Genomic DNA, 16,212 nt, shown 5'->3' with positions numbered 1-16,212 from the left:
AGCCTGAACCATTTGTCTTGCAGCTCCATTAAGTGACCTCTTGCTAAGTCATCTGGAGCTGTAAAGTAAATTGGCGCAACCATCTGGCTTGGTCCTGTTCCTTATTTAATATATTGCTAACATATCTGCCTGCATCTGATCAGTTTTATTGCTCTTTGCTAATCGCTCCTTTTTCATCTCACGTTTCCCCTTCCCATTAAGGTCCAGCTACACACGGGCTGTGTGTGCTCGAGGGCAGAGCTGGCAGCAGGTTGGAGCCCCCAAGCTGTGCCTCCACCCCCAGTGCCAGGGTGGGGAAATGAGCAGTGGGAAAGGCAGTGGGGTCCCGGTACCGCTTAGGGCATGGAGCTGTGGCTGCGTGGGGTGGGAGTGCATAGAGATGCGTGGCTGCAGTACTGCAGCCCCAGGGCCTGGTGCTGGCAGCCAGGGCAAAGGGCGCTTCCCCCCACTGCTGCATGCCAGAGGGGAACAGGGCTTGGAAAGCAAACAAAGGGAGCGAGGGAAATATCTTGGATAGGAGATAGAGAGCATAAGTTATAAGTCTTCAGGGAGGCGCAGGCGTGTGTGCGTGAATGAGGATGCGGCGAGCTGCAACTTTGATCTCCCAGGACATCTGGCATGTGGGCATCCGCTGTACAGCTGCCTGCAGGGCAGGCTCAGGGACATGTGTGACTGCGGGAGGGGTGGAAACCCATAGTGGGAGCAGAGCCATTTCCCATGCTCTGTGCTCCCCCTCCTTCAAAGCAGGCAGGCGGCATTAACCCTGCAGAATACAGTGGGGGCAAAGTAGCACCTGCCCCCACTCCCACTGCTCCCACGGCCCTGAGGAGCCACTAGCATGCATGTGTGAGGCAGGCCAAGGCGCGTGCTGGGAGCTGAGGGCACGGTGCTCGGCCTGAAAGTCAGCATGCAGCTCCTTCCTGGTGCCTGTGCAGGCACTGGGGTGCAGGAAGCCTGTGGCTGAAGTTACACATGGGCAGCGTGATGTCCTGAAAGTCTCCATGCTAAACACAGAATGGATTGCTTCCCAGGGGAATCTTTGTTTGGAGACCAGGAAGCATGCTGGGACGAGTCTCCCTGGGGAAGTGGAGATCAGAGGGCAGGCAGCCAAGGGGTGCGGGGCTGCCCAGTGTGCACAGACCATGTCCTCAGGGAATATCACTCTGTATGCAGGGATGTCTTCAAAGGGGAGACCCCAGCAGTGCTGGGATGGATTTCCCCTTGGGAAGCCAAGTGTGGAGGCAGGCATCCCTGGGGTAGGGATATGGCTTGCTGCTTGCTTTCCTAATTAAACACAAAGCCTGGCCTGGAAACCTGCCGCAGCAGCCAGGACCATAGCAGTAGCAAAGCTGTTTCGCCCAGGCCTTTCCCTGTGGGGCCATGCAGGATGTGGCCCTGCCCCAGCCCCCAGTCCCAGCAGGGTGATGGATGGACTCTCCTCTGCCATGGCCAAAACAAAGGTCACGGCCTAAGGAAATTGCAAACAACCTGTGCCCACTGGCCCCGGAAGGAGCGGTGCAGTCGTGACAGGGGGTGAACTTTTGTGATCCCACCATGCTGGCAGTCGCATAGGGAAAGGAATTTATAAAAAAAGGAGCAGGCACCCAGCTGGGAACATGCAGCTTCCTTGGGGCTGGAAGTTTCACCCATGGGGAAACACCATTTCCATTTCTTCCTTCCTCCTTGGGCACCCCAAGGGCATGCTGCCTGTTAGCTCTAGCAAAGCTACCCCATACTGTCGATGCAAATCCCATGCCAGAGCTCTCTGCGGGAGCAGCCATTTGTTTCCATGCGCTGAGCTGATGCCCATGGCATTCAATCGATTTGAGTCCTCCAGCCACCCCTGATCCACACCCGCACGGACCAGCTGCTGATTGCCATGATAGGGCTGGACAAAAGGAAGGCACACATCCTCGTTTGTGGGGAACAGGAAGTTAGAAAGGAAGACAGGAGTTTAAAGCATCAGAAAAAGCTCTTTCTGAGGACCAGGTTTCCAGACCCACAGTGGGAAGGGGAGATATGAGACTGGTGCCAGCAGATATTAAGATGGAAGGTGAGGAAGGAGGGGTACGTGGGGGGCCTGCTGCTGCCCATGGGGCTACTGACAGCATCCTGCCAAGGCTGGGTCATGGCAGCTCCTGCAGCACAGATGGGCTTTGTCCTGGCTGCAGCTGCAGGGCTCTGAGTGGTGCCCCCCCCAGGACTGGTTCCAATTAGCATCAGCGCCCAAGGATGAGGAGCAGTGCCCCTCCAGCCCCTGACCCATGCTTCCTGGGACTGCAGCGGCTGCATTCCTCCCGGCCTAAATTGGACAGCTTGCTCTCATCACTCTGGGTGTGAGAGGAGATGTGACAGAAAGCTAAGTCAGCCCTGAGGCTCCCAAGCCACCCGGGGAGCAGGGACACACTGGGAGTCACCATCAACTCTTGGCCAGTTCATTTTCCTATCTTTGCTGGCAGCCTGACGCTGCTTAGAGCACAGAGAGGGACAGAAGAGCTACAGCAGCAGGAGGAGGTCTTCCTTTGGCCTGTGAGCACGGGGTCCTTTGTGTGCACCTCTTTGTGGGAGTGCAGATGGGCCAGGGGAAGCTGTCGGGCAGGAGATGTGAGCAGCAGCATCTGTTAGCAGCCTGCTGGGGACAGAGGGAGCTCTCAGCAGTGCCAACCCAGGCGGGCACGCAGCGATTCCCTGTGTTGGAAAGAAATGGATTACAGGCAGTGTGGCCCTGTGCAGCCCTGGCCTTGCCTGTGTGCTCCCCACCCAGCCCACCCGCTGTCCCTGCAGAGGGAGACGAGAAAACACACCACAGGCAGGGAGATTGCTATTTTAAGAACGTACTTTATACAAAATAACCAATTCATATGGAAATAAAATCTACAGACCTCCAAGGATCAAGCTTTTAAAAAAGTTCTTTAAAAAAATTACCCAACACACAGTATTAAACTAACTATTGAGGTAACTGTCGCTCTGGGGAACAAAGGTAATCAGCAGACCAAGACAAAATATACACAATATAAAAATAAATAGCATTCCCCTTTCCAGTATTGACCAGGAAAGTTCACACGACCTTGCAGCAGCAGGAGAGAGAGGAGGATCCCTGACACTGTGCTCTATGGGATGGGGAGAGAGGCGGGCACGAGGGCCAGCGCAGGCTGGCAGCTGCGGCTCAAATTTGTCCTTGCACTGAGAAATTCGGGCTGCTGGCTTCAGCCCTCCCTTTGCTCAGCAGCTGGGCAGCTCGGCTGCTACCCGAGCCAAGGATGAGTGGGACCAGCCCTGAGCAGGAGAGCCCTGTCCAGAGCCCTGCGTGCTCAGATCCCCCCACCTGAGAATGTGAGCAGGGTTTCCACTCAGGCTGGGAGGTTGCTGCCCAGCACCGACTCGCCCTCCTGCTGCCCATGATAGTCGCCATGGGTTGACAGGGCCTGGTTTTGCCCCCACAGCTGCTGGGCCCCTCCCCACCCAGCACCAAAACACACAGCAACTCATGAACAGTCTCACCCAGAAAGAGAACGGCCCCGTGTCCTCCTTGTGCTCCCAACAGACAGATTACATTCTTTACAAACTTACAATAATACAAAAGAAGAAAATCCAACCCAAATGACAAAGCAAACCAACCCCACCCAACATCACCCCACTTCAGAAAACGGATGCAGTAGCATTGGCTCTCCCACTCCCAGTGCCAAGCCAGACAGCTCTGGATGCTCCCCTGACCCGGAGGCACAAAGTCAGGGCATGCCAACAACAGGCACCCCCTCCCGCCAGTCCTGAATCCAGGCTCTGCTCCAGTTGTTCTTTTCCTGACCTAAACCAACCCATCGGTCACTGGGAAAGCAGCCATGTGGCAGCAGGGCTGCAGGAAGCACCTCGCTTCCCAGCCACATCCTGGAGCCCTGCAGTGTGGTTTGGAGCCATCCCCTCCCTGCCATGACACAGGAAGGTTGGTGCTGCACTGCTGCACACTGTTATCACTCAGGGAAATTAGGCAGCAGTGCTCACTGAGGTTGCCAAGGAATAGAGCTAACAGTTTTCTGGGCTGTACACAGCATTTTTTTTTTGTTAACCAAAGCTACCACAGAGGTAGACACAGCAGGTCCCACTCTGTAGTGGTGCCCGGCAGAGGGATGGCACCCAGTGCCACACAGTGAGCCCAGTGGATAGGAGGGCACTGCTGGACGCCAAGGACACCTTGATGTCACAGGGAGGGTTATGTGCACTCCCTGCCTGCTTTCTGCCTGCGTGTGCAGAGGAGACAGCTGGTGAGCTGAACCTTCTGCCCCTCCACGGACAGCGAGCTGCTGTCTCTGCATCTGACAGCAATGGTGAAGCACAGACAGAAGGAGCTTGAAAACTAGGTAGCAAGGAGAAGGGAAGCACTGGTGCATGACACAAAGCAAAAGCCCACGCCCTGGTTCCTGCAGCTGCTTGGCTGCCTTGGGACAGGAGGATGCTGCTGCACAACTTCAACTTGCCCTGTGTGGATTGGAAGGCCCAAAGAGTCCCTGGCAGCCCCTGGTCCAACGTTGCCCACACTAAGGAAACTGCCCACGGTCAGTTCCACTTCTACCTAGGTGCCAATTTCCCAATTACTGCTCTTCTGCCAGCGAGCCATGTTTTTCCCAAACAAACAAAAGCAATGGATAGAGAGACCCTGTGGAGCTGGTGACAATCCCAATGATTCTTTAGCCCTAATTATTCTCTCGTCTCCCTTTCCACTGCTGGATGCAGTCATGGCTCTCTCCTGCATGCACCCTCCTCTGACATCCACATTTTAGAAAGAGGAAGAGCTGTGCCGTATCTCCACTGCTGCAGAACAAGGAGGAAAAGCCCAAGTGGACACTAGGCTACCAGCATTAAAACTACAAAGAGCCCATGGTCTCTCAGACACTGCATATAAGTGCAGAATGCACAGAAAGCTGACAGCCATCAGTGGAGCAGACAAATGCGGGTCGTTCTCTCATTATACTATCATCTTAAATGGAGAAGTGTTGCTGTAAAGAAAGAGAAGCTGCCTCAGTCAGCAGAACGAGAGACAGCCCCCGTGATGAGCTTTCAGATAAGACATCAAGAAGCTGATAGCTCTCCAAGACCCCAAGAAACCACACGTACAAAAATACACACAGGAGATTTGCTTCAGAATTCTGCATGGGAAAGGCATTCAGCAGATGAGAAAGAACTAGAAGCCATTCCAAGAAAAGTGTCTTCGTGTACTTTAAAGTCACAGATCAAACCAGCCAGGCCCTGAAACTTCAAATTTGCTTTCCTCTTTTGTCCTTTTCATTGCAGCCTGGTACTGTGGCTTGCCACCGCACGCTTTGGTCACACCATGGCATTTTAAAGACTGCAAACTTCTGCTCTGGACACGGCTCAGATCCCTGCGAACCCTCAGCTACTGATCTTCCCAAAATACTTGGTTCAATTGCCAGGGCCCCATGGTGCTGAAGATGCCAAAAGTTCCCAGAGTCAAAGATGACACAACTGCATTTAGAATGGGACTGAGCATCATGTGCCACTTGTACCACAAGAGCATTAGGAGATTTTGGCATGCTCAGCATTGTGTTTGTTCTATTATGCAATCTTGTTCGACACCTACAAGGGCTACCATGAAAGTAATGCCTCCTATTTTATTCTGCTGGCCCACGATGCCAGAGTTGAATGTTGGTGATGTGGCAGTTGAACCCTCTCACCAATATTCTGTTACACTTTGTTGCCATGTGACAGATGGCAGCAGAAAGGCAGTCTGACAGAATGGCATCTGACATGGAAGTGTGTTTGAAGCAGAAGTACAGAAATGAATTCTTCCGTGCGGGAAAAGAGAGGAACTAAACAGGAGGCATTACTTTGAGAGTGACCTACATCTATAATTACAAAACACGTATGTCATATGAAAAAAATAATACCTACAGGAAACTTTGCAAAGTCACTTGCCCAATATGCCTTCTGAAAATGGTTTACTCGGCAATATACTGTACTACAGCACTGCAGAGGATGAGAAAGAGGAGGTTCTCATCAGATTCCAGAATTTTCCTGTACTCTGCTGAAAAGTCTTTCGAGTGACGTGAATACAATAATCAAAGGCTATCTTAAAAAATGCAGCTACTTTTCTTCAGCACTGTACACCAACTCAAGGAAAACAACCTCAGCTTGTACCTAAAGAGCTGCTGGTTTACTCTATTCTAAATCCCTCGTTCAATCTGTCCCTTTAACAGTATCTACAAACCAGCCCACACAGCATAGGTGGGAGACCAGAAACAATGAAAATTTCATTTTCTGCTTCTCTCTGTGCACTTTTGCTGTTGTCCCACCCCACTAACTGCTCCCGGTCTCTGGGAGGTGCAAATTTTCAGTTATTTGTTCAGATTGTACCCAGCGAGATAAAACTCTGATTTTGGGGGGAGAAAGGGGTGGTGTGCTTAGATACCATCACAAAACAACAACAACAACAAAATAGAATCCAACCCAAACACAACCCACAAACATTACTGAGCAAAGTATTTCAAAGTCTGGAAACTCAGAACTAAGGTTCCACAAGCAACACTTGGCCCTGTCCCTAAGATATCCCTGTAGTCCAGACATTGTTCCCTCTGTGCTACATCAGCACTTTCCTAATACAAACCACGTGTCCCCCCAGTAGCAACTAACTTCTGTTAGTCACTTTCATCAGAATTACCAACTACCAATCAAAAGCTATTTACTCAGAAACCCTCTCAACCCTGCCAGGTAAGGGACAGCACGCCTCATACTCCATATAGGATCCTAGGGTTATCTATCACTGCCTAACTCTCCATTACCTTCTCTGCAGGCAGACCACAAGCAATCCTTGCCTTATTCCTCCTGTTTTGACCTAGGGTTGGCACCCATCCAGATGCCGTGACCCCCCTCCCCAGAACCGTGTTCTCAGTGCCAGTTCCAGCTGAAGATCAAGAGTGCTTTGGCTTTTTTTATACCATCCAAAACCTCCTATTCCATAAAGTTCTCCATAAGCTCAAAGGCACTTCAAGTATCTGGGTAACCATCCTTGATGCAGAAGACATAGGCTGAAGTACGACAAGGGTTGTTTGCAGAAGACGCATTCATGTTCCCAGCATTTCAAATACTTTGCTCTAAGTTAGACTTTACAGAGCCTCCATTTTTAATGAAAATTAACTACAAAAACTAAAGACAGCCTTAAAAAGAGAAGCAATTGCTTCTTCATTTGTCCTAAGCTCGCTGAACTGAACAGTGGTTACACTTACACTCATTCTCATACCAAAGTCTTCCTCGGGGGAGGAGCCAGAACAGAGAGAGCAGCTGCAGGCCACAGGCTGGCTGAAGCACTCAGTAAGGAGCAGTCTCATAAACACACCTGTGGGACTAGCAGGAAGAAGTTCTAACTCCTGTTAGGCTCAGTGTGGCCATGCATGCTGATGCAGCACAGCTACTATGGGTGACGGCACCATCTGAAATGGCAACACAGGCAGAAAAATTCTGCAGAAACCTGAAGCCAGGAACCCTTCCCTGGCTGGTACTGCAGACTCCGGGGCGTGCTGTTCTGTCCTCACACGCTCACCTCTGCTACCACAATTTGGCAGGCACAATGGCACATCCTAATTACACTACTGTCCCTTCAATGCCAACTGCAGCCCATACTAAGGCTGTGATCCAGATCGTTCTGCCCAGACTTGCAGTGTAGCAACTCTACCTGGCTTTACTCCAGCTCTGCCAAAAACATTCACCTATGTTAGTTTTAACATAGTTTATGTGGATACATACCTGCTGATGAGATTTCTAAGCAACTTGTCAAACCTACACTTGAACTTCAGCATCTGGCCAAAGACTTGGAGCACAGGGGTTCCTCTGTGCAGTGCCACTGCTGGTGGAGAGTCCCTACAGATTGTGTATTGACTTGAGGGAAGTTGCCACCAGCCTGTGGTACATGCTACTACAGCATCAAAGATGGAGAAGAACAGACTCCATTCAAGCACACAGCTCTCTTGTCTCTTACTGCCTGAGCCATTCCATCAACTCCAGATTTCAAATCAGTGCTTGCTGAATCACCCGCTACTTGCTGTAAGCAAACCCAACTCCTCAGGCCAACAAACAGCTTACACTGTAGCAAACTGCTCCATCAAACCAACCTCATGCTCTTCCACAGGCAACTGAGATGTCAGGGATCTCAGCTTACTTTCTGCTTTACTGCTGCTCGTAGGTAAATATAGCAAAGGACAGAGAAACTAAGGAGGGATGCAGTTCCCCTCCTTGTCAGCAGGGAATACAGCCCTGTACAACACTTGTTCCATGGGGTAGGTGCTGCTCCACAGTCAGCAGGCACTGGTTTCACCAAAATAAGTCCAAGGTGACCAACTGGGCCCTTTCTTGTTTCCATGAGTACAAACTACTCCTATGAGAAAGGCAGGGAGAAGGGTACTACGCTAGCAGAAGGGACCATTCTGTGAGCGTCCTGTGCTGGTTTCAATTCCTGGTCCTGGTTTCCTTGTTCCCCCGTGATGACAGGAGCTGGAAGTGCACTCAGGCCCTGGATCTGGAGGGGCAGAAGCAGGGGTGAGAGTGAAGGAGGAAGAGGAGAAGAGAAAGAGGAGGACACGTTATGCTCCTGAGCAATTCCTGATATTCAGCCTAACAACTATCGGGTGGCGTCACAGCTGCAAAGGACAGCAAGTCATTCATCGCATGTTCCCTGACCTCTCCCCGCTCCCCCAGACCCTCACCCTATCCTGAAAGACTTCAGTGTGATATGATTGTAAACAGATTCCTCCAGTGCTAAGCCCACTACAAGCTGGGCCCACCCCCTCCCCCATTATGTACAATACATTCACCAACAACAGAAATTTATTTAAAAAGGCAACAGGTTAAATTCTGTAAACTGGATCCAGCTCCAAAACACACACGTTAATACTACAAGTAAAATTCCATCATCGTCCTCTTCCACCCTGAAAAATATACCTGAGTTTAGCAGTCAATGAAAGTTCCAGCCCCCACCCCCACCCTCCCCACCCCAAAATCCCTCAAACCCTGAACGAGACGCAGTCTCCAGTCTCAGAAAGCCACTAGTTTGGCCATGCTCGCCCTGTGCTGGCAAGCCGGCTGCTCGGCCGGTTGGCTGGGGCCCAGCACAGCTCCGGAATTCCAGCACAGACGCCGTCGGGATGCTGCGATCCATGGACCCGGGAAGCTACATGCTGCTTGGATGAGGGGAGGGTGGGAGGAAGGCCTGCCCCTCCTCCCCTTTGTCCAAATTACGTGTGGCTTTCATCTTCGTGAGGTCCTTCCTTCCTCAGACTAGCTCTGGAAGAAGAAAAAGAGGAGTTGGAGACCTTCAACTAGCAGCCGTAGAAAGGAGCAACCTCACAATTTCATGCTATTACTCCAAAGCTGGCACTACCTGTGCTAACACAGTCAACTAGTCAGCACAGTCAACTATGACAAAATAGACATCTCCAGCTCCTCTGCCTATCAGTAAGCTCACTTCCCAGCTTCCTCCAACGCTTCCCACTGCTAGCAAATACTTCACTCCTTTAACTGGCAGAGCAAGAAAAGGCTCTCATCTGAGCTCTGCTCTCCTTGGTGGCCCTTACTTGATCCAGAGGCAACGCTGATGATTTTTGTGGCGTCAGATCTTCTCGAGACATGGTTGCTGTAGGCATCTTCGGGAAAGGAACTTGAGCCTGATGCATTTGCATTCTGTAGTCAGGTTTAATGGAGAGAGTTTTAGCACATGAACATCAAGGATAAACCCCATCTACCTGGATGAATGCAAACATGCACCACTCACACAGAAACACTGAAACAGACTTCAAAACAAGGCTAACTTCCACTTCAGTTAGCTACTCCCTCCACTATGAATAGATGCAACAAAATTCTTGCAAAGAAAATGGTCAGAGACCTTTTGATTAAGAGATGCACAACACCAGACAACACATTAACAAAATACCATCAGATAAAACAAAGCCCTGGTGTGGGAATGGAACGGACAAGCTAACAGGTCTCCGTGATAGCTAATATTACTTGTTTTAAAAAGCTGCAGCTAGACTCTGCAGCTCACAGAAAGGTTTAACCATCTGTTAGCCCTCCATAGTACCTGAGACTTCAGTCTGGGCCTTTCAAGGATACCGAACACATGCTGCTACCCAGGCATCGCTCCCTCCCATCTCACCTTCTCACAGAAAACATGCTCTTACCCCGATGGTCTATACAAGTCCTGGGGTGGCCCCCCCATGCCACCTCCACTGCCTCTCTGCTCCATCAGCAAGGCCTGAAAGTGACCTATGTTCTCCTCCCGGCAGCGGTACAGGGGTCCCTCCTGAGAGAGGCCATTAGCTTGGCCAGGGGCTGGATGATGAGACAGGTGGGCATTCATGGGTGATCCGTACGTCCTGGGCTGGAAATGACCGGCGGGATGCCGGGATGTGTAGGGAGAGCCAGTCTGCAGCATCATCCCATGGGGAGGGAAAGCTGATGGCCCAAATCCCATTCCCGAACCCAGGTGAGGTGGGGGAGCTCCATAGAGAAACTCTCCTGCTGCCACCGAGCTTTGCCTCTTCGTGGCTGCGTTGTGGTTGTCCAAATCTAGGAACTCTTTGGGACTCTCCGGCCGCTCCTGGGATTCCTCAGACTTCTCATCTTCAGGCCCCAGATCCTGCCCGTCGCTTGGAGAAACCTCTTTGGCACTCGCTACGTCCATGCGGTTGGGAGAAGCCAGGGCAGCACTCAGTGCCTCGCAGCCCTGCAAGCTGCTCACATTCCCCCGGTCAGAGAAAGGGGGTCTGGCCAGGGGCGGGTGGCCGCTGGGGCTGGCCTGGGGGTGAAGAGGCCTCTGCCAGTCCGAGTAGCCCTGCGGACAGGCGTAGTAGGGTGGCCGCTGGTAGTGGTGGTAAGAAGGTTGAGGCTGGGGCTGGTAGGGGTAGGGCATGCCCTGGTGGGGCCGATAGCGAGGGAAGACCCCGGGATGGGCACTGCTTGGCTGGAAGCCCCGTGCAGGAAAATGCTGCGGGTGGGACACTGGGGGAGGCTTCCCACCCATCACTGGGCTGAACCCTTGCAGCCCTGGGTTGATGTGATAACGAGCAGCTGAATTCGGGTATTCCAGACCTGGCATGTAGAGAGGGTGGAACTGGTTGGGGGCAGCTCCCACGGTGCCAGCATCCATGGTGGGAAGGCTGGTGCCCTGCCCCATGCAAGGCACGGCAGCTTCGGGCAGAGCCTTCCCCCCACCGCAGAGGGGCTTCTCCATCAGGCTGGCAGCCAACCCCTTGCTCTCTGCCGGCCCTTCGCCCACTGCCCCGTTTTCAGACACGGGTCCTCCTCGCTCAGGGGTGGATGCCAGGTCCCTCATGCACCCCTGGGCAGCTGGGCCAGCGTAGCTGCTCTCGGCCGGCCACGTGCCCTTGCTCTGGTTGGCCTTCAGATCACTCTTCAGGCTGGAGCCATCTCCCTCCCCATCTGGGGGCAGGTTGCGCCGGGCACACTCCATGGGCAGGGGAGGCTTGGGATGAGGTAGGAGTTTGGCGTAGGCCCTGTCGGGAATGCCGATGCACTGAGCCTTCTCCTCCACGCCGGCTAGTGGCTCCACTGGAAAGAGAGGGTGTAAATGTCAGGTGCTGGTCTTGTTTTGGAAGGCAGCCCTCCTGAACCCACACCCATGCCCATGCCCACCCAAAGTGGATTTGCCAAAAAATAATTCCTCTCAGCTGAGTCAGATATGCCAAAACAACCTCCCAGGGCCCACTTTTGGCAGAGAGAACAGCAGCCTCATTCATGATGGGTTTCTCTTCTCTATGGCTGCTGACACAAAACCACAGCAAAAACCTGAGGGGTGGCTCTGACACATCCTCAACATTTGGTTGGAGAAAGTACCCCAAGGTGCTGAACTGTGCAAAAGGAAGGGGAGTGACTTTCTAAAGCCACAAAGATGGTTCCATCAGAGATTTCAAAGTGCTTCAAAGCCTAAAATACCTCATCCCCTACTCAACTCTATTCACACCATGGCCAGAGCACAGCACGAGGATAAATGTGAACTCTGTGGGGCTGCAGCCTTCCTCCCACAGCCAATGGAAAGCTCTTCTTTCACAGATCCTTAGAAATCCCAAAGGGCATTTTTGCAAAGCTGGGCAACCTTTTAAGAGCTTGCTCTTCCAAAAGAGCTCTTTTTCATACTACTCATGAGGTTGCACGCCTCTCAGGGAAAGATGGCATATGTGAACTGAGTCCTTATGATTTCCATTAAGATAAAACCCCACTGAAGACAGCAAATCACCATCAGAGTAACATGGCACACATGGCCTTGGTCTGACAGATGGGCATGCAGAAGCTGCCTCATAGAAAGGCTGCACTAGAAAATACTGCATGTTCCCCATGAGAGTGAGCTAAAAGCTGGGGCTTTTTTGATTTCAGGTTGTATTGCCCTTTCTGGGCCACAAACCCTGCTTGCCTGCAGTTGGGCAAGAGCACTGCCACATACCAAGGCACTGTGAAGCCAATCACAGCCACGTTTTAACCAACTATGATTTGGAGACCACAAGAAGGCTGAGGTTGTAATGGGCCTTAAAGATCATAGATCATCCAACCCCCTGCCATGGGCTGGCTGCTCCCCACCAGTGCAGGCTGCCCAAGACCCCATCTAACCTGGCCCTGAACAGCTCCAAGGATGGGGCATCCACAGCTTCTCTGGGCAGCTGTGCCAGGGCCTCACCACCCCGACTAAAGAATTATTTCCTAATATTTAACCTAAGTATCCTATCTTTTAATTTAAAGCCATTCCTCCTGGTCCTATTCACTATCAGACTGCATAAAAAACTCGAAGATGCGGCCACTCTGCTCTGAAATCACCCAGTGTTCTCTCCCAGTCTCTGTTCTATATCCAGCACAGCTAAATGATAATGAGTTTTAAGCAATGCCACACAAGGAAAGAGTTTCCTCTTACTTTAAGGCACACAAGGCATTGATAAAAATACAAGGTTTTTGATCTCTAGTTTACCAGCTAGAATTAATGAAATATTTGTTTTTGATCTCTAGGGTTTTTTGATCTCTACTTTAGGTTTAAGGTTTTTTTGATCTCTAGATTACCAGCTAGAGTGAATGAAATTCCACTAGAAAGAAACTTGTGGTGGCACATATGACACGTTGCCATCCCATCTGAACTGACATGGCTGCTCAGCGCCTTGCTGGCACTCCTCCTCTGTGAAGATATTGAGACATTAAGCTCATGAGGCAGATGTGCATTTCAGAGAAGTCACACTGACAGACACTCAAAGAAGTGTATTTAAACCATCTACGCACACTACATTTACTCTCCTTACCTAACTCTTTGCAGACTCTATTTTTATATTAAATCCAAGTGAGCTGCAAGAAGCATCACAGACTGTGCTTTGCATTTGCACCCAAAGGCAAACTGATAACTTGCAGGTATAACTGGCAAGGAGGGGATCTCTGGCAGGCTACAGTAAGATGAAAAATCTTAGGAAAACTTAAGTGATGGCTGGAGCAGGAAATGTATAAAATATATAAAAGAAAAAGTGTGTATACAAATGATGTGCCCCACAGCTGTTTGGTCAGTAATTTAATTCTTTTCTAGAACAAAACTCGCTTTTGCTGCTGAGCCTCTGCCAGTGTTTAAAATGGACTCTGGTGAGTCTGAAAAAAAAAATAAATTTCCCTCCTCTTTAGTGGTGCAAATCTGAATAAAACCACATCTACAGATACAGGCTTCGTGCATCAGCAACACAATTAAGGTTGGTACACCAAGACTTTAGAGCAGTAGAGCTACTCTTTGTGAATGCCCATCCACTGGAAACGGCTCCTTGCTCCCCACTGGCACAAAAAACATAGAATCATTTGAATTGGAAGGGACCTCTAAAGGTCATCTAGTCCCACTTCTCTGCAATGAACAGAGACATCTACAGCTAGAAGGACCCATGAGGCTGCATCCTCTACATCCAGAGTCCCTGGCAGTAGCAAAGACAGACGAAAAGCTTCTATGTGGCCTCTGGTCAGCCATGGGGAGTTACCTTGGTTGCTCTCCGGCTCCATGGTCTGATCCTGTGAGCTCCCATTCCCAACGACAGGCTTTGGGGGTGGCACGCCAGTGGAGGCAGCGTGAGCCAGCTGGGGAAAGGGCCCGGGAAGGTGCGGCGGGGGCGGCTGGCGAGGGTGGTAAGGCACGCCTGGCGGGCACACACGGGATGACAGCTGCTGCATGGCAATCATCTCTGGGCTGTCCATCATGGAGTCCCCACCCTGGCACCCTCTTTGAACCTGAGGCGGTCCCCCAAAAAGAGCGGCTGGTGGCTGCGGCATTCTCTGGCTGGTGGTTTTCCCAGGTGGTCTGATATACCCTGAGGGAGGCACCCCGTGAGGTAGAAAGTTTGATTGCTCAGTCCACTGGCTGGGAGGCAGAGGTGCCCGTATGGCCCGGGGCTCCATCATATGGCCGATGGCGCGGGGCTGGAGCGAGGGCGCTGGCCCCAGGGGTGCCTTCTCCTCTGGCCCCACTGCACTCTGGCCGCTGGCTCCATGGCTGCCATTCCACAAGGCAGGGTGCCCACGGTTCAGGTACTTGTAGGGTCGGTACATGTGTCCTGGTGGCATCTCGGAACCCTCTGGCGGCCTCACTGGAGGCCCGTTGTGCCTGGGAGGAAGGAATCCCTGCTGGAACTGCGCTGCTGAGTAGACGGCGTCAGGAGGGGGTCCACTCATGCACCCTAGCTGCAAGGCGCTGGGACGGGGTCCAAGACCAGCAATGTGGGTCGGCCCTGCACACACCTGCTTCTCGGGAGTGGCCAGCCTGTGCCCTCGGTGCTCGCTCAGTCCCACGGCAGGCTGGGGAAGGAAAGAGAGTGGCTGAGTATCAGTTGGAGGAAGGTGGGTAAGCACCATCACCGGTGTGTTCTGAAGAGAGGCACCAAGGGGAGCAGAGGGGATCTGCAAAGCGCCTTTGCTTTATTACTACCAAAACAGACAGCAGCGTTTGTAGAAACTATGGTGGTTTTTCTTTGTTGTTGTTGGGCTTTTTTGTTTGTTTTTCCTCCATTCGTTTGTTTGTTTTTACCTGCATGGCAAAGTGCTGGTGCTGTTGAACCGGGTCTCCAGGATGGGGCTCTGGCACTCGCGGTGAGCCATAGAGTTTCGTTGGATCTGATCCACGCAGGGGTCCAAACGTTCCTGGTACAGCTGGTCTCTGGGGGATGAGGAGGCGTGCGGGAGGGAGAAATAAAACCATTTGTGAAATGTAAAAAGGCAGCAGAACAGCTTCAAGCATGGACAAGTCAAGATCTAAAGAACCACACAGAAAAGCAGATGGACTTTTTGTAGATACCATGAAAAACCCATAGGCTCTCTCATGAGATGACACAGTTCCCCAGTCTCTCTCTCGTGTCCCTAGGCTGAAGCTGTGGTACACTCACACACCTCCCAGCTATTTAGGAGCAAACAAGAAGACTGGAGGGGACAGGGTTCCTCTCCTTGGAGCAAACCACAGGAGCACATAAGTAGAATGGCAGGGAATGTGCTGGATTTCTTTCACAAGAATAGCTGGCTCCAACTCTCCTACTGGCTTTCACTGTCTGTATCACAAGAACGGCCCTAAAACATTATTTAATTTCTAGCTAAAAAGAGAGGGGTATCTTGGTATCAGAGGAGCAGCTGTCACACTGCACCACAAGACATCACTGCTTAAAAAAGGAAAAGACAGTGAAGGATGGGTAAGGAGCAGCCCATAGAACAGGCAGAACAGGTGGTCCTCAGAGAAGAAACATCAGGCTAAAGGGAGGTCACTGCTACAGCCCAGGGTGGCCTTGTGTGTGGTTTTGTTTACAGCCTTTATGAATACTCAAAGCACGAAATGCAGAAGTACGCAGATGGCACAAAGTTACCAGGCATCTGTAAACAATTGAGACAAAAGAAGGCTGGCTTGCTCAGCATCATAAACTGGAGGTTAAAAGAGAAAACGTGACTACTTTACATGCACATGGAGTACCTCTCCAAAGAGAAAATAGAAGTGGGGGAGCTGAGGCTGACCAAGCATATGTGGGTACTTGCTGACATAGAATGTTACAAGACCACTCCTAACTACTGTGGCAGCAATCTGGAAAAGCCTTCAGTTACTGAAGTAGCTTCTCTTCTAGCCTCAACATACTGTCTTAACAGTAACTATTTTCTGTCCAGTTTCCTCAACCAACTACATGAAGACCTGGTAAGACTGAACTGTTTCAGGTTAAA

General features: G+C 51.3%; 1 protein-coding gene across 5 annotated transcripts in view; it reads right to left on the bottom strand.

The window, feature by feature from the left end:
• Positions 1-8,994: 8,994 nt before the first annotated feature.
• LOC125691273 (cat eye syndrome critical region protein 2) overlaps positions 8,995-16,212 on the bottom strand; it is a 91,652-nt gene continuing 84,434 nt past the window's right edge. For all 5 annotated transcript variants that reach the window (XM_048940444.1, XM_048940452.1, XM_048940479.1 and 2 more), the window contains 5 exons: positions 15,044-15,172; positions 14,004-14,814; positions 10,179-11,568; positions 9,576-9,681; positions 8,995-9,285 (listed from right to left, as the gene is read on the bottom strand). In XM_048940444.1, the coding sequence (XP_048796401.1) occupies positions 9,280-9,285; positions 9,576-9,681; positions 10,179-11,568; positions 14,004-14,814; positions 15,044-15,172 (2,442 nt within the window). In that variant the 3' untranslated portion in view covers positions 8,995-9,279. The remainder of the gene's footprint in view (positions 9,286-9,575; positions 9,682-10,178; positions 11,569-14,003; positions 14,815-15,043; positions 15,173-16,212) is intronic.

Source organism: Lagopus muta, chromosome 1 (assembly GCF_023343835.1).
Source record: "Lagopus muta isolate bLagMut1 chromosome 1, bLagMut1 primary, whole genome shotgun sequence".
Taxonomy (NCBI): Eukaryota; Metazoa; Chordata; class Aves; order Galliformes; family Phasianidae; genus Lagopus; species Lagopus muta.
Note: the sequence above shows the minus strand (reverse complement) of the source record. Positions and strands in the feature narration are given on the sequence as shown.